At 44.3% G+C, this 22,289-nt stretch overlaps 1 protein-coding gene across 1 annotated transcript in view; it reads right to left on the minus strand.

Moving 5' to 3' along the window:
- LOC137340240 (protein CC2D2B-like) overlaps positions 1-22,289 on the minus strand; it is a 198,174-nt gene that overhangs the window by 62,834 nt on the left and 113,051 nt on the right. Inside the window, exons 20-26 of the mRNA XM_068002662.1 lie at positions 14,840-14,966; positions 14,399-14,602; positions 13,068-13,160; positions 12,887-12,979; positions 11,312-11,435; positions 5,341-5,525; positions 3,499-3,658 (exon numbers count right to left, since the gene is read on the minus strand). Coding sequence (XP_067858763.1) covers positions 3,499-3,658; positions 5,341-5,525; positions 11,312-11,435; positions 12,887-12,979; positions 13,068-13,160; positions 14,399-14,602; positions 14,840-14,966 — 986 coding nt within the window. The remainder of the gene's footprint in view (positions 1-3,498; positions 3,659-5,340; positions 5,526-11,311; positions 11,436-12,886; positions 12,980-13,067; positions 13,161-14,398; positions 14,603-14,839; positions 14,967-22,289) is intronic.

Consider the following 22,289-nt stretch of genomic DNA (forward strand, 5'->3'; position numbering starts at 1 on the left):
GGTGGTCATGGAAAAGGTCCAGAGGAGAACTAAGAGAATGATTCTAGTTTAAAGAACCTCTGCTGCTTAGACAGGCTTAAGGACCTTGGTCTATTTACTTTAGAGCAGCGTAGACTTAGAGGTGACCTGATGGAGGTCTATAAAATAATTAAAGGGCTGGATAACTTTCCTATTGATAGATTATTCCAGTTTAAGAGATTGGGGAAGACCAGCAAACATGAGCTTCTGCCTGACTTGCTGAGTATTGCCAGCATTTTATGTTTTTATTTCAGATCTTCAGCATCTGCAGTATTTTGTTTTTGACCTGCATTTATATAGTGCCTTTCACAACCTCAGGATGTCCCAAAGCACTTTACTACCAATGAAGTACTTCTGAAGTGTAGTCACTGTTGTAATGTAGGAAATGCGGCACCTTCCAACAGCGCAGCACTCCCTCAGTACTGCACTAGATGTCAGCACAGATTATATACTCAAGTCTCTGGAGTTGGACTTGAACCCACAACCTTCTGACTCAGAGGCGAGAGTGGTACCACTGAGCCAAGGTTGACACGATGCATGTCTAACTCTTAGCCATAAACACAAATTTTACACAAATGATGATGATAAACTTCAGTTCCAACATCCCTGAAAACTCATTAGCAGAAATTTTGGCACTGTATTAGTACCAGAAATTGGCAATTTAGCACCAGACAGCAAGTTTAGCATTGACCACAACTTTATATTAGTTGTGGGGTCCTTGTCTGCATGCATAGGTATGTGTACATATACACACACATTATAGATTAGTGTATCCCTGAGCTTTTTCAAATCCCAGGGAATGGTGAGGTAATAGTCAAGCAGTTTTGCGGGGGGGGGGGGGGGGGGATGGCATCAAGGTATTATATGATACGCATGCAGGCAATTACCTCCAGCATCAGTAACCCACTCAATTGTAGAAGACAATGTTCAAGATTTACCAGGTTAATTTTTTTATGTTAACCATTAACCTTAGTAAAATTGCTTGAGGCTGGTGTGAAAGCCCCGCGGACTATCCTCAAAGGAGCGTATAGCTTACCCAGACTACAGAGGGTGCATTTTAGAACATGGGAAAAGAACTAAACAGTGTTAAATAGAAATGCTAAGAATTGAACTTTTTCAATCCTTCTCATTGGTTTCAGAACATTGTGCTTTCAGATTCACTTTTTTGCAGAAGTTTTTTAAAATTTAAATTTGCAGTGAACAGAGGAAACAGTACATGTGCATACATTTCTTAATAAATTGTATAAATACATTTTAATTTTATAGAGCTATAATAGCATATTATTTTGGTAACGAGAAAAGTGATAGGCCATCATGGATCCTCAGTGTATCCAGCAGCAGTACATTTGCACTAAGTGTAGAGAAATTAAGGGGAGAATTTGAATCCCCCTCGACAGGCGGGACAGTGGCAGAGGGGTAGGTTAAAATTTGAAAAATCTGAAACCCGACCCCAACCCACTGTGAACACGCCTACTTCCGGTTTAATGGAGGCAGATTTGGTTGCGGCCGAGTAAACCGCTCTGGAGAGGTGGATCCGTCATTATAATATATAAATGAGGCTCCTTTCATGAGATTTTGGCAGAGATTTGAAATTAACGCCTCCTGCATGGATTTCCCAGGTCTCGGGAAACTCTGCAGTAAACAGAGGTGAGATTGAGCGGTACTTCATGGGGATGGTTAACGGTCAGGTGTCCCGATATGAATAAAGGCTCAGTGCTCACAGCTGCTTTCTCAGTTCCCTCTGGGTAACGGTTTGATGAGAGTACTTGTTGTGACAGACGTATTTGTACAATTTGGAGATGTTCAAACAGAGAACATGATGGACGGCAACGTGGCTGCTTTAGATTCGGCTTCGGACGTGGAAGACAATCACCATCCACAGCAGCAAGGGGAGCAACAGAGGTGTCAAGGTCGTGCTGCAGTGGGCACTGCAGGTGGACAACAGAGAGATGGAGAACAGAGAGGTGGACAACAGAGAGGTGGACAACAGAGAGGTGGACAACAGAGGGATTGAGTTTGTAGGAGGCACTACCCACCTAACAGGATGTACAGACAGAGGCTCAGCTTCTTTGACCTCTCAGAGAAGCAGTGCTTCCAGAGGCTAAGATTGTCAAGTCAGGTGGTTGCCGACATCTGTTGCCTCCTGGAAGAACAGCTGCTCCCTGCTGGAGCTGGTGGCCACGCATTACCAATGGCAGGTAATAGATGGATTGTTTGCCAGGGCTAGGAGTTCTGTAATCTTCCCCTGCGACGACAATAGTCAGAATGAGCAGGCACTCAGATTTGCATCTCTGGCTGGCTTCCCACAGGTACTGGGTGCTATTGATTGCACACACGTGACAATCCGAGCCCCACAGAGCAACCATGAGTATTCGTCAACCGCAAGGGATTACATTCCATCAATGTTCAGCTGGTGTGCACCACCAACAACAACAACTAGCATTTATATAGTGCCTTTAATATAGTAAAACGTTCCAAGGCACTTCACAGGAGCATTACCAAACAAAATTTGACACCAAGCCACATAAGGAGATATCAGGTCAGGTGACCAAAAGTTCAGTCCAAAAGTTGAGTAGAATGGGCCTACGCTCTCTGGAATTTAGAAGAATGAGAGGTGATCTCATTGAAACATATAAGATTATGAGGCAGCTTGACAGGGTAGATGCTGAGAGATTGGTTCCCCTGGCTAGAGAGTCTAGGATTAGGGGGCATAGCCGCAGGATAAGGGGTCGGCCATTTAGGACTGAGATGAGGAGGAATTTCTTCACGCAGAGTGTTGTGAATCTTTGGAATTCTCTACCCCAGAGGGCTGTGGATACTGAGTCATTGAATATATTCAAGGCTGAGATGGATAGATTTTTGGACTCTAGGGGAATCAAGGGATAGGGGGATCGGGCGGGAAAGTGGAATTGAGGTGAAAGATCATCCATGATCTGACTGAATGGCGGAGCAGGCTCAAGGGGCCATATGACCTACTCTTGCTCCTATTTCTTATGATCTTAGTCAATAGGTAGGTTTTAAGAAGCATCTTAAAGGAGGAGAGGTGGAGAGGCAGAGAGGTTTAGGGAGGGAATTCCGGAACTTCTGGCCTAGGCAGCTGAAGGCTTGGCCACCAATGGTGGAGCAATTAAAATCAGGGATGCGTAAGAGGCAAGAATTGGAGGAGCGCAGAGATCTTGGAGGGTTGTAGGGCTGGAAGAGGTTACAGAGATAGGGAGAGACAAGGCCATGGAGGGATTTGAAAACAAGGATTAGGGAGCCAATGTAGGTCAGCGAGCACAGGGGTGATGGGAGAACAGAACTTTGCGCGAGTTATGATATGGGCAGCAGCGTTTTGGATGAGCTCAAGTTTATAGAAGATAGAAGATGGGAGGCCAGCCAGGAGAGCATTGGAATAGTCCAGTCTGGAGGTAACAAAAGCATGGATGAGGGTTTCATCGGCAGATGAGCTGAGGCAGGGGTGGAAAAGAGCAATGTTACGGAGATGGAAGTAGGCGGTCTTGGTAATGGAGCCAACACAATGAAAAGGTTCATGCAGGTCTGCGTCAGATTCCTTGGGAACTGCCATGATGTGTTCATACTGCGGCAGTCCAACATCCTCGACCTTTTCGTACCTGGGAGCACCCTTAAGGGGTGGCTGCTAGTCGACAAAGGATAGCTGCTTCAAACCTGGCTGATGTCACCTCTGAGGAACCCCACAATGAACCTAAGAGCGCTACAATGACAGCCATATGTTAACCAGATATGTCATCGAGCAAGCCACTGGCATGTTCAAGATGCACTTCGGGTGCCTGGTCAGGGCTGGAGGCGTCAGTACTCGCCAGCAAGGGTCGCAACGATGATCGTTGTATATTGCGTTCTGCACAACATAGCGCAGTAGCGAGGACTAGAGGTGGAGGAGGAACAAGCCACTCCTCACGTATCATCTGATGACGATGCCAATGTAGAGGAGATGTGGAGATGCCGGTGATGGACTGGGGTTGACAATTGTAAACAATTTTACAACACCAAGTTATAGTCCAGCAATTTTATTTTAAATTCACAAGCTTTCGGAGGCTACCTCCTTCCTCAGGTGAACGATGTGGGGAAAAAAAAAAAAAATTTTTCCACATCGTTCACCTGAGGAAGGAGGTAGCCTCCGAAAGCTTGTGAATTTAAAATAAAATTGCTGGACTATAACTTGGTGTTGTAAAATTGTTTACAAATGTAGAGGAGGAGGAGGAAGATGAAAATGGGGCTCCCAGCTACTCACTGGACTGCTCGAAATGCCAGGGATCTATCATATACCCCGGCCCCTCCCACTCACACCCCCCACCACCACCACCGTCACAAATAAGTCCTATAGCCAACCATCCACCCATTGCACATGCATCACTTGGTCCCTGTCAATTCATATCTTCACATTCATCACCAAGGAACTGAAAAGGCAAGTTGGCACCCGGCACACATGAATGGGCAACACAGAGAAGTGATGAAAACTAATAAATTTTATGTGAGTTGATAAAAGAAGGAAACTTAATAACATAACATTTTCACAAACACCCATATACATACTGTTGACAAACTACAAAGTTTTCCTTTTCTTTCCACTCCTACATGGTGCAACCCATGTGGCTGCTCAGATCCCTGCTCTGACTGTTGCTTTTGGCCGACGACCTCTGGGTGTTGGAGCCCATAAGGGCCCCACCAAAGACTGCTTCACCTGTACCTGTGCAAGGGCAGACTCAGCCATCAGGAGATGCGGAAGCATGTTGGGTACTAGTTGAGAGGAGAGCGAGGGGTAAGACGTGGGAGCACTTTGAGTGGAGTTCCCGCTTCCAGGTCCCCTTTCGGCATCATCCCTCTCCTGGACCAGTGGCACATCACGCCGACCTCTCTGTGGGAGAGAAGCTTGGTGCAGATCAGTGACGTATTGAAAGACCATGGCTAAGGTATCTGTCATCCTGTTTAAGACGGCAGACATATTGACATCCATAGTTTGCACGGCCATGGTCAGTTCCTGCATGGACTGATTTCATTCACGTGACTGAAGTTCCACGGAGGCCACTCTATCCATGGAAGACATCCTCACAATGGCCTGCGACATCAATCCACAAATGCTTGAGCTGTACTCCTCCATTCTCCCTGCTATTGTGGGCAGTGTGTGTGGCACGACTACCAGTACCTCGCAAATTTGCTGCTGTCCCTCTATGATTATCCTTTTCATCAATGGACCCCAGGGTTCAGCATCTGTATCCAGCTGAGAAGAGCTTGGAGAGGACTGTGCCCTCCGACAGGGATTCTCCACAGCTGTCCCTACCAGTACTCTCTGCTTGCGCTCACTTGTGAATTGTGACCTCCAGGTAAAAACCCAACTAACTCTGTAACTGGACCCAACGAAATGCATATGTCTGTGCTGGTGTCTAGTAAGCATGTGTCCTGTGACGGTGCACCCTCAGAAGGAATCAGCTCCTCTGAGGAATTGTTGTCCGGAAGGTCCACGGACTGCTGTTCTTCGCATGAAGGCCCTTGAGGAGAAGAGATGGATATGAATTAGTAATGGCAATTTAAAACTTTTGCTACTTATCATAATTAAGATGATCATATTTCACTCGATGCTGAAATCAATTTGTGCCTGCTATTGCCCCAATCCCGTGCTCAGAACCCGCCTCTGCGTTATCAGGCCCTAAGTCTCTGGAGTAGAGGATCTTGTTGCTTGAGGGAACAGCTAGCCACACTGCTCAGCATCAGAGAAGATGAGTGGTTTCTGGATTAAGCTCTCTGGAATGTGATCACCGAAGTACCAGTGCTAGACGGTTTAGGACACAGAAATAATATAGAGAGAAAGAAATGGATGATCATTTGCAGGGACAGATGATAGAGACAGGACTCACAGGCACAGGAAACTGGAACTATCCAATTGAGAATTTCCCTCACCTTCACGTGGTCCATCGCTGACTCTTCCTTTTCCTTGGCTATTCCAGGGACCTCTGCAATGGTACCACTGAGGTCCTAGGCTTAGGCATAACTTCCATCATGAATCCTCTGATTGGGACTCTAACTTGAGCTTCAATTTACAGGAATCTGTCTAGTCTGGTTTAACCATGTTGGGGAATCAGATTGAGACAGTCAAAACGTGCAGCTTCAACAATTTCATTGCTTCACAATGGTCTGCACACACACAGATTTCTGGCTATGCAGATGGTGTCCAGCAGCAGGGGAATGGCAGGAGCAGGCAAGGATGATGAAGATGTTGCTCAAGGAAAAGTCACATCGGTATCATCAGACCATCCTGCTTAAATTACTGCAAATATATCAAATAGCATTGAGGCCTAGGCAGCCACCACATACCCATGGCACCCGCAGTTACAGAGCCATCTACTGACCCATTACAAATAAGTACAGGCTACTTCCATTCCTACAAAAGACATTGACCCAGTAGCTATCCACCTCACTTCCATCTCCTATTGGAGAAACACTTAGAAGGAGCACACAGTTAGAAAGTAGCAGTCACTTTCATTAAAAGGAAACACAGGCATAAAATACACTCCACATACTATTAATAAGAATGAATAAAAGTTAGAATCACTAATACTCTAATGTTCTGTCAATTCTTTTGGTACTGACGATCCGGATTCTTTCCCCTCAGTCTGGTTCAGTAATAACTGAAGTCGAATACATTTTAAAGTTCAACACATCTTTAATAGCAGGGTTCTTAGTCTGCAGCATTGACTTGGACTCCTGATAGAGTCCCTCTATGCTGGCAGAGCAAGAACAACAACATACAGAAATCCACACGTTTTTATACAAATCAATAGGGTTGGAACATACTTAACGAGGGTCAACACCAATCATAAGCCGGGCATAGGTTGCCATGCGAGGTTACATTATTTCCGACCAATCATAAATCGTCCATGTGCTGATCATGCTGCTGTTAGACATCAAAGGGGATAACTTCCTCACTTTCCAACTTGGAATGTTCTTCCCTGTTCCTTCTCTCCCAACCTGGAATGTCTTTCAACTTTGGCTAAGCTCGTTACCTATATTGATCTGCCATAAACATGGAGACATTCAGACCAGTCCTTGACTCACATCAAAGACCTATCATTGATAAGACAATGCAGGCCTGCTGACTAAGCAAACATATGGCCCAGCAGGAGGGCCAGGCCACTTGTATCAATCTCAGTTACTAACTAATTAACCCTTTCTAACCATTTTGCATTCTGCTTCTTTGCCACGTAGGCATTTTAATATTTTACTAAAAACTGACCACGTAGGGATTCTCAGTACCAAGCGGATTATGGTGGTCGGGATAAAATCTACTGCATTTATGGACCCTCGGGTACAGCTGTGGCCAATGGAGGCAATGGCTTATTTGGCAATTTATTGGGCACATATCCAGATGACAGTTGTGCACTGTATGTTTCAGGCCCTTAAGTTGTCTATTGGAGCATGCTTTAAGTCTCCAGTTGTAAGACTGGTTGGTTGTGCAAACACATATTTTCTGGCTGGTGGTTGGTGTCATCTTCTGCCACTGGTTGGTGTTGTCTGTCTTGTACTGCCTGTTCCGTAGCAAGGTCCCTTTGCTGTGCAAATTTGTGCAAAATAATACTTTCTAATTGATCCAGGCATCTAAACCTTTGTTTCAAATGCCAATGATCAGCTCAACCAAAACTTTGGCAGCTATGTGTACCTCATTATATTTCTCTTCAGGTCTCATCTTTAGGTATCCCAATGGGGTAAGGAGCCATGGCTGTAGTGGATAGCCTTGATCTCATACATCCAGTTTTCTTAAATCTTGGAGTAATGATGGACCTTGGATTGGTATAAGATTGCCATAAGATCAAGGAATCATGGCAACTACCAGGATAGTGAGCATTAAAGTGCATGATTCTGTACGTATGATCACAGGCCAGCTGTATGTTCTTGAAGTAGGTGTAACTGAGGGTAGGGGCATACATGTCACATGCATGCCATCAATAATGCCCTGCGCTTTGGATAATTCAATGAACAGTAAAAATGCAGGGGTCTTTCATATTGCTGACTGTTTTCTATGTGCAAAGATATGAAAAAAATTGGCCTGGGCAAACAAGGCATCAGTCACCTGCATGACGCAACGGTGTACTGTAGGTTGGGTAGATGTGGGGGCTAAAACCTCATGGGGGAGGCGCACATCCCAGCACAATAAGTACTGTGATGCACATGCTAAGAGCCTCCATCACTGACTTTCTGCGGTAGGAGGAGGATCCCGTTTTGCAAGGCACTGGTGGGCACCAGCATCTTGGATGCCCGCCTGTCCTCAGAGACTGCAAAATGCAGGATGTGGGTATCCCCAGAAAGTAGAAAGTAGGGATGTCCAGAGAAATATCCGCAGTTCCTGTATAAGCAACACACAAAGAAAACAGATAGGTACAGCTTTAAGAAGTTGAGTAAGTTCATCAGAGAAAACATAGCAAAACAGTAAACAAATATTGAAATCAGTGACAGAACAGCTACTTGCAAGAAGTTACAAAATGTCTTTACTTTAAGAAAAAGGATCCAACATATTAGAGAAGTCCTCCCAAGTAACAAGTATTTTACCTGAGTGTTTGGAGCATTGTTCAGGCACTCGGACCACATTAGTCTCATTAAATTTTTTGGGAGGCTTTAACAAACTTAATGTACTGTTCAAGGTGTGCTTCTCTCCACAGTATGCGTAATGGCCTAGAAATTAGATCATGCCCAAATCGGGGCGCAATCTCGGTGTAATGAGGCAGGTGGCAGAACCATGGCAAATTGGTCCGTCACTTGGTTCCGGTAATACCAGCAATCTGCGGGCGCCATTTGCGGCCTCAGTGGCAACTCACCGGTTGCAGGAGGACAGCAAGATCAGCCAGCTCGGCTTAGAAAGTGTCCGGGGGTGGGGGGGGGGGGTGGAAGTTAATCCGGAAATGGGCAAGGGGTGGCCAGTAGCGGTCAGTGGTTTTAATGTGGAGCCTGGAGAAGTACTTCTGCTTATCTACAGTCATATCTTTTAATATAATTTCCCAATCAACCTTAGCCAACTCACTCCTCATACCTAAGCAATTGGCTTTATTTAAGTTTAAGACTCTAGTTTCGGACTTAAGTACGTCACTCTCAAACTCAATGTGAAATTCTATCATATTATGATCACTCTTCCCCAGAGGATCTCTTACCATGAGAATACTAATTAGCCCTGCCTCATTACACAAGACAAGATCTAAAGCCTGTTCCTTGGTTGGTTCCATGACACATTGTTCTAGGAAACTGTCTCAAATGCATTCCATGAACTCGTCCTCCAAACTACTTTTGCCAATTTGATTTGCCCAGTCTATATGAAGATTAAAGCCACCCAAGATTATTGCATTATCTATGTTACAAGCTCCTCTTATTTGTTGATTATTACTCTTTCCAACAGTATAACTATTAGGGGGCCTATAAACTACTCCTACCAGTGTTTTCTGCCCCTTGTTATTTCTTATCTCTACTCATACTGATTGGACTTCCTGATCTCTGAGCCATGATCCATTCTCACTATTGTCTTTATGTCATCCTTTATTATCTGGGCTACCTCTCCCTCCTTTTCCATTTTGTCTGTATTTTCGAAAAGTCAAGTACCCTGGAATATTTAGCGCCCAATGTTAGTCACCTTGCAACCACGTCTCAGTAATGGCTACTAGATCAAACCCATTTATCTCTATTTGTGCGATTAATTCCTCTATCTTGTTATGAATGCTTCGAGTATTCAGATAAAGCGCCTTTAATTTTAACTTATTACTATTTTTCCCTGATATGACCTTATTCACTGATGCACTATTAACGTTAAACTTACTGTCCCTTCCTAAAACTCTCTGCTTATCTTTACCCAAATTGCTACACTGCTCTATGACCTTGACTTTACTCTTTAAATGTATAAATTTACCATTACCTGAACCCCGCGCCCCCCACCTTTTAATTTAAAGCCCCATCTACTACCCTAGTTATTCGATTTCCCAGCCCAGTTTAAGTGGAGCCCGTCCCAGTGGAACAGCTCCCTCTTTTTCCAGTACTGGTGCCAGTGCTTCATGAATTGAAACCCCTGTCTCCCACACCACTCTTTGAGCCATGCATTTAACTCACTGTTTGACCCTATGCCAATTTGCGTGTGGCTCAGGTAGTAATCCAGAGGTTATTATTTTTGAGGTTCTGCTTATTAATTTGGACCGTAGCTCCCCAAACTCCCTCAGCAGAACCTCATTCCTAGTTCCACCTATGTCGTTGGTTCCTATGTGGACCACAACAACTGGATCCTCCTCCTCATGCACATAGTTCTTCTCCAGTGAGGAGAAATCCTTAACCCTGGCACCGGGCAGGCAACACAGCCTTTGGGACTCCCAGTCGCGGCTGCAGAGAAGAGTATCTATCCCCCTGACTATACTATCCCCTACCACTACCACGTTCCTTTTTACTCGACCCACTTGAATGGCCTCCTGTACCATGGTCAAATTACCCATCCTCCCTTGGTCTTTGTTCTCATCCACAAAGGTAGCAAGTACCTCGTACCTGTTGGACAAGGTCAAAGGCTGAGGATCCTCCATCGCTGCATCCTGGGTCCTCATAACTGCCTAACTCGCAGTCATGTCCTTCTGTCCCTGACTACTGACCAAATCTAAACCACTACCTAATCCAAGGGGTGTGACTGCCTCCTGGATGTGCCAGATAACTCTCCCCCTCCCTGATGCATCGCAATGTCTGCAGCTCGGACTCGAGCTCAAGAACTCTGAGCCGAAGTTCCTCGAATTGCAGACACTTACTGCAGATGTGGTTGCTCGGGATCTCACTGGTCTCCACCAACTCCCACATGCCGCAGTTATGACACACCACCTGCCTTGCCATCCCTATCTAGCCTTGTTTTATATATTTAATTAGTTAAAGTTTTTATGCACTCGATATTTTTAGTTTTATTAACTAATTAGTTTATCTAGTTTAAGTTATTAATTTAATAAAGTAACAGCAAGTTATAGTTTCCCAGCTCTTAGTTTAAACCACTGCCCTAGCTTAGAGAGCAAAAAAAAACGGTAATGTTCACCAGGCAATCATCTACCTGCTGTCCTGTGACATCACTCCTTGATTATTTCTTTTGTTTGTTTTCTTGTTTGTTTTTGTTTTCACCTTGCTAATGCCGCCACCACCCTCGCCACTGCTTTTATAGGGAGTGGTTCCTTGGCCTCCTGCTCAGGTCTGCTCTTTCGCGCTACTCTCACTATCGCTTTTATACGGAGTGGTTCCTGGGCCTCCCACTCAGGTCAGCTCTCTCGCGCTACTCTAAACTTACCTTTTGGGTGGCAGCCTTCAGCAGTCCCTTTAAGGACCACTGGTTTGGCTGCTGAGCGACTTGAAGAAACTGACTGCAGCATGCACGGCATGTGGTCATTCGCAGACAAATTTGGCAAAGGGGCCTGAAACAGACATTAGGCCTCCAATTTGCAATGGGTCTAATGACAGTTTCAGGCACATGCCCTAGACACCTACTGAGCAGCACTAAGCAATATGGCGGGCGGTGCACTTCTGGCGCGGAATGAGCATGCGCATGCCGTCCGCCATATTGAATCCTTAGGCACCCATTTTACGCCAGGGCCCAATGCGCATCAGCATTATGGGGGTTGATCACAACTCTATCAGCTCCTATGTGTAGATATAGAAATGTAAGGAATCTTACAACACCAGGTTATAGTCCAACAGTTTTATTTGAAAATCACAAGCTTTCGGAGGCTTTCTCCTTCGTCAGGTGAGTGTGGAATTCTTTGAAGGTTACCGCATATATAGTCAGAGAACAATGCCTGGTGATTACAGATAATCTTTCCAACTGCCCGTTGTCAAGGCAATCAGACAGAGAGACAGTACATACAGGACTACTGAATATACAAACGGTCCGAACCCAAAGACAGAGAGAGAGAGAGTGAGAGAGAAACATCCGAAAGGAAAAGAGAGAGAATGACCAGTTGTATTAAAAACAGATAACTCTTTTTTCGCTGGTAGGGTCACGTGTAGCGTGACAGCGAAAAAAGAGTTATCTGTTTTTAATACAACTGGTCATTCTCTCTCTTTCTCTTCCTTTCGGATGTTTCTCTCTCTCTCTGTCTTTGGGTTCGGGCCGTTTGTATATTCAGTAGTCCTGTATGTACTGTCTCTCTGTCTGATTGCCTTGATAACGGGCAGTTGGAAAGATTATCTGTAATCACCAGGCATTGTTCTCTGACTATATATGCGGTAACCTTCAAAGAATTCCACACTCACCTGACGAAGGAGAAAGCCTCCGAAAGCTTGTGATTTTCAAATAAAACTGTTGGACTATAACCTCGTGTTGTAAGATTCCTTACATTTGTCCACCCCAGTCCATCACCGGCATCTCCACATCATAGATATAGAAAGATTAGTTCCACAGACATAATATTATATCAGAAAATCAAATGGACCTGAATTTCCTTGAGGTTTCCGTATGACTCCAGTTGTAATTCTGGAGGGAGTCTGGCAGAACCCATTGGAAAAAGACAAAGACCCAATTATATTGGGACCCCGCTGGCTTCAGAAGTTCCCTGTCAGTCTCATAAGGAGTGGGACCATCACCTGCCCCTTACAAGGCTAGTGATGCTAAGGGGGGGAGTTGTACAGAGACTCCCTATGCTGATAGTTCCTGCTTCCCTAACCCAGTGTCTTATTGAAGCCCATGGCTCCAAGAGAGATGAAGTGTAGATTGGCACATAAGACCCACTGATGCAGGGCCCAAATGAGGGAAGCAGCCTGGACTCCTGAACAAAAGGATGGTAATTTTTTTTGAAAATTTGGATTGGCCTCCTTACATAAGGGTGGAGTTGAAAGGGATCTTGAGAAGGGGCTGGCTCCCCCCTACAAACAGCAAGTAGTTGCCAGACTTTCCAGTGGGCACCGCAGATGAAGCCGTAGTGACAACGGCATCTACCAGCAGTTCTGCCGGGATCATAGCCTGCAGATTTTTGGGGACTATTTTTATTATTTTGTTAGGCTATAATGATTAGGGAGGAAAAGTTATGTTTCTGTCCACACTTTACTACCTTCTCTAGATATTTAAGTGCCATCATTCTCTGTTCTGTCAGTGAATCTTCGCCCATAATTATAAAAATGTCATCCTTTTGGCTTTCAAATTCCTACAAAAATATGAAAAACACTACATTGTTCAGTGAAACTTATTACCCTCTATAAAAGACATATCAAAATTTGTTCAACGTATATATTTAACAAAATTATATTGGGAAATAACAAAATAGTCTGTACATAAACTATAAACAACGCATGAAGAATTTTTCCCCAGGGTTATCACTGATAAATGAATGTAAAATTGATATAACTGATCAGAAAAATGTGCAGAGATTTGTTATGCCAGATTTCCACCCATTTAGCACCCATTATACTTGTACTTGCTCTTTGCTAGAACAATTCAAAACTAATCCCACTGCCATGCTCTCTCCCCATGATGTTGTATTTTTCCTCTGCTTCAAATATTTATCCAATTTTCTCTTAAAAGACACAACAGTCTGCCTCAACCACTGCCTGTGGCAAAGCATTACATGCTCCAATAATGTACTGCGTAACAAAATTTCTCCTAACCTCACTTCCTTAAATTTTAAATTAGTGACCCCTTGACACTGACTCCCAACCAGATGAAATAGCCTTTGTCTATTTACTCTATCGATCCCCTTCATAATTTAAAAAAACCCTATTAAATCTCCTCAGCCTTCTCTGTTCCAGTGGAAATAGTCCCAGTATCTCAAGTCTCTCCTCTTAACCAATGTTTTCCATTCGTGGCATATACCTGGTGAATCTACACTGTACATGCTCCACTGATTTCTATAATGGAGCTCCCAAAAATGCACACAGTACTCTGATTGTCACCTAACCAATGTTATGTACAAATTTATTATTTCTTCTTCCCGCTTGTACTCTATGCCCCTATTTATAAAACACAAAATGCTGTTGGTGCTTTTTATGGCTTTATCTACTTGTACTTGCACTTTCAGGGAACTGTATACTTGAACCTCTACTACTATCCAGTCCCACTGCACAATATTCATACTTAAGGAAATTTGAAAAATTGTGGCCAGAGCCTCTGGTATCTCCTCTCTGACTTCTTTCAACAGCCATGTCATCAGAGCCCAGTGACTTGAGTTCAGCTATTTTTATTTAAGAACGGCTATCTCCAACAATTGTTCCACATCCTCCTCTTGCACACCTACTTCCACCATAATTTGTAAAACCAATTCAATATATTTATTTAATATTTCCACCACACCTTATCCTCTACAATTAACAACACTGTAATATCCTATTAACACTTTTTCTACCAATGTATCACTTTTATTTCTCAAGAAGCAATATAGTCAATAACCTGGAAAATATTGTCAGGTATCTCCCTATCGTATGGAGGCACTAGCTTATAGCAACAATATTCAGGAACTCCAGAATTTCTAAGCATCAGTAGACGAAAACGTTTAGAACGCTCCAGTTTTTTATCTGTTACAAAGTTAAACTCTTCTTGCATTTGCTCTAATCTAAAGTATTCAGGAACATATTGACCCTCGTCAGTTGCGTACTGTTGAAAAAAACAAAAATATAAATTACACCCTTGAACTTAATCTTGAAGTTTTATAGAAAAATAAAGGTAATTGTACACTTGTTGTAAATATTATTATTTAGTTATCACTTATTGGAAGTTTTAGACAACAATCGTTTACTCTAAAATTAAAAGAAACATATAACGGGTAATATTTTAAAAATAAATAATCATTCTGCTTTGTCAAGCAACAACATATACAGATTTTACACTAACCTTAATTATTTGCATCAAATCTGAATTCTGGGGATCATTGGGATCAATTCTGGCTTTTTTTGCCCATTCGGCAAGTTTCTGCAAATCATTCAACCAAACCATCCCAATTGATGCAATAGCATCCTCGCTGAAATTAAATGGAAACAGGAAACTAATTTGTCATATTTATTTTTATGACATACTTTATGCTGCTGACAAGTCAGGTGAAATAACAGAATACCTGGGATAGCTGTTCCAAAAGGTTTCAGTTTTTACAGCATAAGTGAAGGTTTCCTCTATGTACTGGCTGTAGTGAAGTCACCAACCTGTTTATAAAGAACTTGGAGCTGAAGTTCCAGGGTCCTTTCTGTGCATTCCCTCTCCAACACTAACAGGAGTGAGGCGGAAGCATCTCAAAACAATCCAGGACCCACATACACCAGATCCGGTTGTGGACTGCCAGTATCCGTGGAGATTTTAATTCCCAGGATCACAGCTGTGCAACTTTGGGGTCCGTGACAATATAAAGAGGGAGCGGCGAGAGCGGAGACCCACAGTATAAAGAGGGAGCGGCGAGAGCAGCGACCCACAGTACATAGAGGGTGCGGCAAGAGCAGAGGCCCACAGTATAAAGAGATGTGTCGAGAGCAGAGGCCCACAGTATAAAGAGAGAGCGGTGAGAGCGGAGGTCCACAGTGTAAAGAGGTGCGGCGAGAGCAGAGGCCCACAGTGTAAAGGGGGAGTGGCGACAGCAGAGATCCACAATATAAAGAAGTGCGGCGAGAGCGGAGGCCCAGAGTATAAAGACAGAGCAGCAAGAGTGGAGATCCACAGTATAAAGACAGAGCGGCAAGAGTGGAGATCCACAGTATAAAGGCAGAGCGGCGAGAGCGAAGATCCACAGTATAAAGATAGAGCGGCGAGAGCGGAGACCCACAGTATAAAGACAAAGCGGCAAGAGCGGAGATCCACAGTATAAAGACATGGCGGCGAGAGCGGAGATCCACAGTATAAAGACAGAGCGGCAAGAGCGGAGACTCACAGTATAAAGATAGAGCGGCGAGAGCGGAGATCCACAGTATAAAGATATAGCAGCGAGAGCAGAGGCCCACAGTATAAAGATAGAGCGGCGAGAGCGGAGGCCCACAGTATAAAGACAGAGCGGAGACTCACAGTATAAAGAGGTGTGGCGAGAGCAGAGCCCCACAGTATAAAGAGAGAGCGGCGAGAGCAGAGGCCCACAGTGTAAAGACAGTGTGGCGAGAGTGGAGGCCCACAGTATAAAGACAGAGCGGCGAGAGCGGAGGTCCACAGTATAAAGAGGTGTGGCGAGAGCAGAGGCCCGCAGTATGAAGACAGAACGGCGAGAGCGGAGGCCCAAATGTAAAGACATGGCGGCGAGAGCGGAGATCCACAGTGTAAAGACAGAATGGCGAAGGCGGAGGCCCACAGTATAAAGAGGGAGCAGCGAGAGCATAGGCCCACAGCGAGAGCAAATCAAAAAATCAAAAGTGATGTCACAACATAAGGAGAACGTCAACCATAAGTCAGTAAGTATTTAGTTCATCGGTTAATATTTTTAGTGGTTATTGTTTTTAGTGGCTAGTGTCTTTAGTGGTTGGTTAGTGTTTTTAGTGGTTAGTTTTTTAGTGGTTAGTTTTTTAGTGGTTAGTGTCTTAGTGTTAACTGAACAGTAAATAGCCCTAAAGATAAAACAAAGTTTTAAATAACTGTTAGCTAACATGGACAGCTGGGGCCCGTAACATAGACATCCTGTGCCATGTGGGAACTCCAGAACACTTCGTGTGCCAACATAAAGAGGTGTGGCGAGAGCAGAGCCCCACAGTATAAAGAGAGAGCGGCGAGAGCAGAGGCCCACAGTGTAAAGACAGTGTGGCGAGAGCGGAGGCCCACAGTATAAAGACAGAGTGGCGAGAGCGGAGGTCCACAGTATAAAGAGGTGTGGCGAGAGCAGAGGCCCGCAGTATGAAGACAGAACATTCTCCTTATGTTGTGACATCACTTTTGATTTTTTGATTTGCCATGGAAAACCACATATGCAGGAAGTTTCTGAGCTTGAAGGGCAGCTAGCATCACTACAGTGCATACAGGAAGCTGAGAATTTTGTGGATAGCACGTTTCAGCAAGTGGTCACCCTGCAGCTTCAGAGAGTTTGGGAGGAGAGGGAGTGGGTGACCGCCAGCCAGGATAGGAGGAACAGGCAGGTGGTGCAGGAATGCCCTAGGAGTGTGGCACTTAAACCGATATTTAGTGTTGAATACCAGTGAGGGTGATGTTACCTCGGGGGAGTGCAGTCGGGAGCAAATCCACGGCATCATGGGAGACTAGGCTGCTCAAGGGGGCAAAAGGAAGCGTATAAATGCAATTGTTACTCCTCCCTAGCTCCTGAAACACTGAATCCAGGACCTCGACCCTTTTCCTTCCTTTGTCATTGGTTCCCACATGGACCACGAGGATAATCAGGGGAATAGAAAGGTGTTTCTGCAACCGCCGATATGAGTCCCACATAGTGTGTTGCCTCCCTGGAGCCTCAGTGATGAGGTGCAAAACATTTTGAGAGGGTAAGGGGAACAGCCAGAAGTCGTGGTCCATGTGGGAACCAATGACAAAGGAAGGAAAAGGGTCGAGGTCCTGGATTCAGTGTTTCAGGAGCTAGGGAGGAAGTTAAAAAGCAGGACATCAAAGGTAGTAATCTCTGGAATATTCCCAGTGCCATATGCTAGTGAGTAAAGGAATAGTAGGATAAGACAGGTTAATGCATGGCTGGAGAAATGGTGCAGGAGGGAGGGTTTCAGATTCCTGGGACATTGGGGCCAGTTCTGGGGCAGGAGGGATCTGTTCAAGACAGACGGGTTGCACCTCAACAGAGCTGGGACCAATGTCCTCGTGGGGAGGTTAACTAGTGGTGTGGGGGAGGGTTCAAACTAATTTGGCAGGGGGATAGGCACCAGGACGAAACATTAGAGAGGAAAAACAAGGTGCACAGAGTACTGGGAGAGACAAACAGCACTAGAGTAAAGAATAGTTCAGAAATAGGAGAGACAGACGGGGCAAATGCGAGGCAGTCTAAGATGAGTTTGAAGTGGATGTGCATTAACGCATGTAGCTTGGTAAATAAGGTTGGTGAGCTGAGGCACAAGTCGCCACATAGGACCATGATACAGTGGCAATAACAGAGACCTGGCTCAAAGAAGGGGAGGATTGAGTACTTAATATTCCTGGCTACAAGGTATTCGGGAAAGATAGGGAAGGAAAGAAAGGAGGGAGGAGTGGCAGTATTGATCAAAGAAACTGTTATAGCACTGGAAAGGGATGATGTAGTTGAGGGGTCAAAGACAGGATCTATTTAGTTAGAATTAGGGAACAATAGAGCGGCTATTATGCTACTGCGTGTATACTAAAGGCAATCAATTAGTGGGAAGGAGATAAAGGAGCAAATTTGCAGGCAAATTACAGAAAGGTGCAAGAACTATAGAGTAGTGATAATGGGAGACTTCAATTATCCCAATATAGACTGGGATAGTAACAATGTAAAGTGCAAAGAGAGGGAAGAATTCCAAAATGTATACAAGTGAACTTTCTTGATCAGTGTATTTCCAGTCCAATAAGGAAGGAAGCAGTCCTGGATCTACTTCTGGGGAATAAAGTAGATCCCAAGTGGAGCATCTATCGGTGGGAGGAGCATTTGGGGAACAGTGATTGTAATATCATCAGGTTTAGAATAGTTATGGAAAAGGACAAGGAACAATCAAGAGTAAAAATACTCAACTGGAGGGTTAATTTCAGTGAGTTAAAAAAGGATCTTGCCCAGGTGGATTGGAATCAAAAATTGCTGGGCAAAACAGTAATTGAACAATGGGAGGCCTTCAAGGAGGAGATGGTTCGGGTACAGGGTATTCACAGTCTCACGAGGAGGAAAGGAAGAGAATCCAAAACTAGAGCTCCCTGGATGACTAAAGATGTAGAGATTAAAATGAAACAGAAAAAGGAGGTTTATGACAAATGTAAGGTTCATAATACAAGCTGAATACAGAAAGTACAGAGAGATCCAAAAAAGGGAATAAGAGGGGCAAAGAGAGTATGAGACTAGATTAGCAGCTAACTTAAAAGAGAACCCAAAAGTCTTTTATAAACATATAAATAATAACAGGGAGTTAAACGAAGGGTGGGGCCAATTAGGGACAAAAAAGGAAATCATCTTGTGGAGGCAGAGGGCATGGCTGAGGTACGAAATGAATACTTTGCATCCGTCTTCACTAGAAAAAAGGATGCTGCCAATGTAGTAGTAAAGCGATATTGGATAGGATAAAAATAAAGAGGAGGTACTTAAGATATTGGCAGTACTCAAAGTAGAACACGCCTACTTCCGTTTTAACCGCAGCGGATATCGGGGTGTCCGAGTAACCCGCTCTGTAGAGATGGGTCCATCACTACAATATATAAATGAGGCTTCCTTCCTGAGATTCTGGCAGTGCTTTGAAATTAATGCCTCCTACAGGATTTGGGAGACTCTGCAATAAACGGAGATTGAGCAGCACTTCATGGGGATCGTTAAAGGTCAGGTGTCCCGATATGAATAAAGGCTCAGTGCTCATAGTTGCTTTCTCAGTTCCCTCTGGGAAACGGTTTGGTGAGAGTACCTGTTGTGAGCGACTTATTTGTACAGTTTGAAGGTGTTGACACAAATAATATCAGGTCGGGTGGCGTCATGGCTGCTTTTGATTGTCTTCCTCGTCTGAAGTCCAAAGCATCCACAGCAGCAAGGGGAGCAATAGGGGTGTCGAGTTCATGGGAGGCACTACCCACGTAACAGGGTGTAGAGACAGAGGCTCAGCTTCATTAACCTCTCGGAAAAACAGTGCTTCTGAAGGCTGAGACTGTCACGTCAGGTGGTCACAGACATCTGCAGACTCCTGGAAGAAGCCCTGCTACCCTCTGGACCTGGCGGCCAGGATTACCAATGGCTGTGAAAGTTACCACTGCCCTCAATTTATTTGCCTCTGGTTCCTACCAGGGTGCTACCGGAGACATATCGAGGCTCTCCCAGTTGGCTGCAAATAAATGCATATGGCAGATGACTGATGGATTGTTTGCCAGGGATGGAAGGTATGTAAACTTCCCCTGTGATGACAATGTCTAGAATGAACAGGCACTCAGATTTGCCTCTCTGGCTGGCTTCCCACAGGTACAGGGTGCCATTGATTGGATACAAGTGGCAATCTGAGCACCACCAGGTCAACCAAGAGCATTTGTCAACAGCAAGGGATTTCACTCCATCAATGTTCAGCTGGTGTGTAACCACAAGGTTCATGCACGTCTGCGCCAGATTCCCTGGGAGCTACCATGATGCTTTCATACTGTGGTGTCCAACATACGGACCTGTTCGTAACCTGGAACCAGCGTTAAGGGGTGGCTGCTAGGCAACAAAGGATACCCCCTTCAAACCTGGCTGATGACACCTCTGAGGTACACCACCAATGAACACCAAGAACAGTACAACTAGCTAGTAAGATTAAAGAAAAACCCAAAGATGTTTTATCAGTACATTAAGAACAAGAGGATAGCTAAGGAAGAGGTGGGACCTATCAGGGATGATAAGGGTAACTTGTGTATAGAAGTAGAGGATGTGGGTAGGGTTTTAAATGAATATTTTGTCTCCGTATTCACAAAGGAAAGGGATGATCTGGACATAGTAGTTAAAGAGAAAGTGTGAAATATTGGATAAGGTAAACATAACGAGAGGAAGTACTAGAGGGACTGGAATCCTTGAAAGTTGATAAGTCACCAGGGCCAGATGGATTGTTTCCTAGGCTAGTGAAGGAAGCCAGAGAGGAAATAGCGGATGCTCTGAGGATCATTTTTCAATCCTCACTAGATACAGGAGAGGTACCAGAGGACTGGAAGACCGCAAACGTAGTACCATTGTTTAAAAAGGATACGAGGGAAAGGCCGAACAATTATAGGCCGGTCAGTCTTACCTCGGTGGTGGGCAAACTATTCGAATCAATACTGAGAGATAGGATAAACTGTCACTTGGAAAGGCATGGTTTAATCAGTGACAGTCAGCGTGGATTTGTTCAGGGAAGGTCATGCCTTACAAATCTGATTGAATTCTTTGAGGAAGTGACAAGGAGGATTGATGAGGGTAGTGCAGTGGATGTTGTCTACATGGATTTTAGTAAGGCATTTGACAAGGTCCCACATGGCAGACTGGTCAGAAAGGTAAAAGTCCATGGGATACAAAATTGGCTCAGTAACAGGAAACCAAGGGTAAAAGTCGATGGATGTCTTTGCAAATGGAAATCCATTTCCAGTGGTGTGCCACAGGGCTCAGTGTTGGGTCCCTTGCTGTTTGTGGTATATATTAATGATTTGGACTTGAATGTAGGGGGTATGATTGACAAATTTGCAGACGACACAAAAATTGACTGTGTAGTTGATAGTGAAGAGGATCGCTGTAGACTCCAAGAAGATATCAATAGGTTGGTGGAGTGGGCGGAAAAGTGGCAAATGGAGTTCGACCTGGAGAAGTGTGAGGTAATGCACTTAGGGAGGGCAAACAGTAAAAGGGAATATGCAGTAAACGGGAATATATTGAGAGGGGTAGAGGAAGTGAGAGACATTGGAGTGCATGTGCACAGGTCCCTGAAGGTGGCAGTACAGGTAGTAAGGTCGTGAGAAGGCATATGGAATTACTGCACTGCTGGAGTATTGTGCGCAGTTCTGGTCACCACATTACAGGAAGGTTGTAATTGCTCTGGAGAGAGTGCAGAGAAGATTTACAAGAATGTTGCCTGGGCTTCAAAACTGCAGCTACGAGGAGTAATTGGATAAGCTAGGGTTGTTTTCCTTGGAGGAGAGGAGGCTGAGGGATGACTTGATTGACGTATACAAAATTATGAGGGGCCCAGATAGAGTAGACAGGAAGTATCTGTTTCCCCTAGCGGAGAGTTCAAGAGCTAGAGGACATAGATTTAAGCTGATTGGCAGAAGGATTAGAGGGGACATGAGGAAAAGCTTTACCCAGAGGCTGGTGGGTATATGGAATTCACTGCCCAAATTGATGGTAGAGGCAGGGACCCTCAATTCTTTTAAAAAGTACCTGGACCTATTTTATCTTTAACTATTCTTTTACTTTTAATATGCCTGTACTGATAAAGATTGAGACCAAAAGCTAGTAGAGGAATCCATGATAAGTAAAAGAATCCTTTTTATATTACGCTCTAAAAATGAAAAGCTTAGAGTTAAACTCTGCAACCTTTAGCTGATTGTGCAGAACTTTGTAGAGGTCAGAAGCAGCCTGTTTTCTAGGTCAGGTTACACATTGTTTACATTTAGAGATTAACTTATTTGTAACTAACTATAATAATATTCTGTGCTTTACCAGTGAGCCTTGGGTGATAGATGTTTCGAAAGCCTGGAATGTCTTGATAAAGACTGGTGAGAGCTA

The sequence above is a fragment of the Heptranchias perlo genome, chromosome 21, assembly GCF_035084215.1.
Source record: "Heptranchias perlo isolate sHepPer1 chromosome 21, sHepPer1.hap1, whole genome shotgun sequence".
Taxonomy (NCBI): Eukaryota; Metazoa; Chordata; class Chondrichthyes; order Hexanchiformes; family Hexanchidae; genus Heptranchias; species Heptranchias perlo.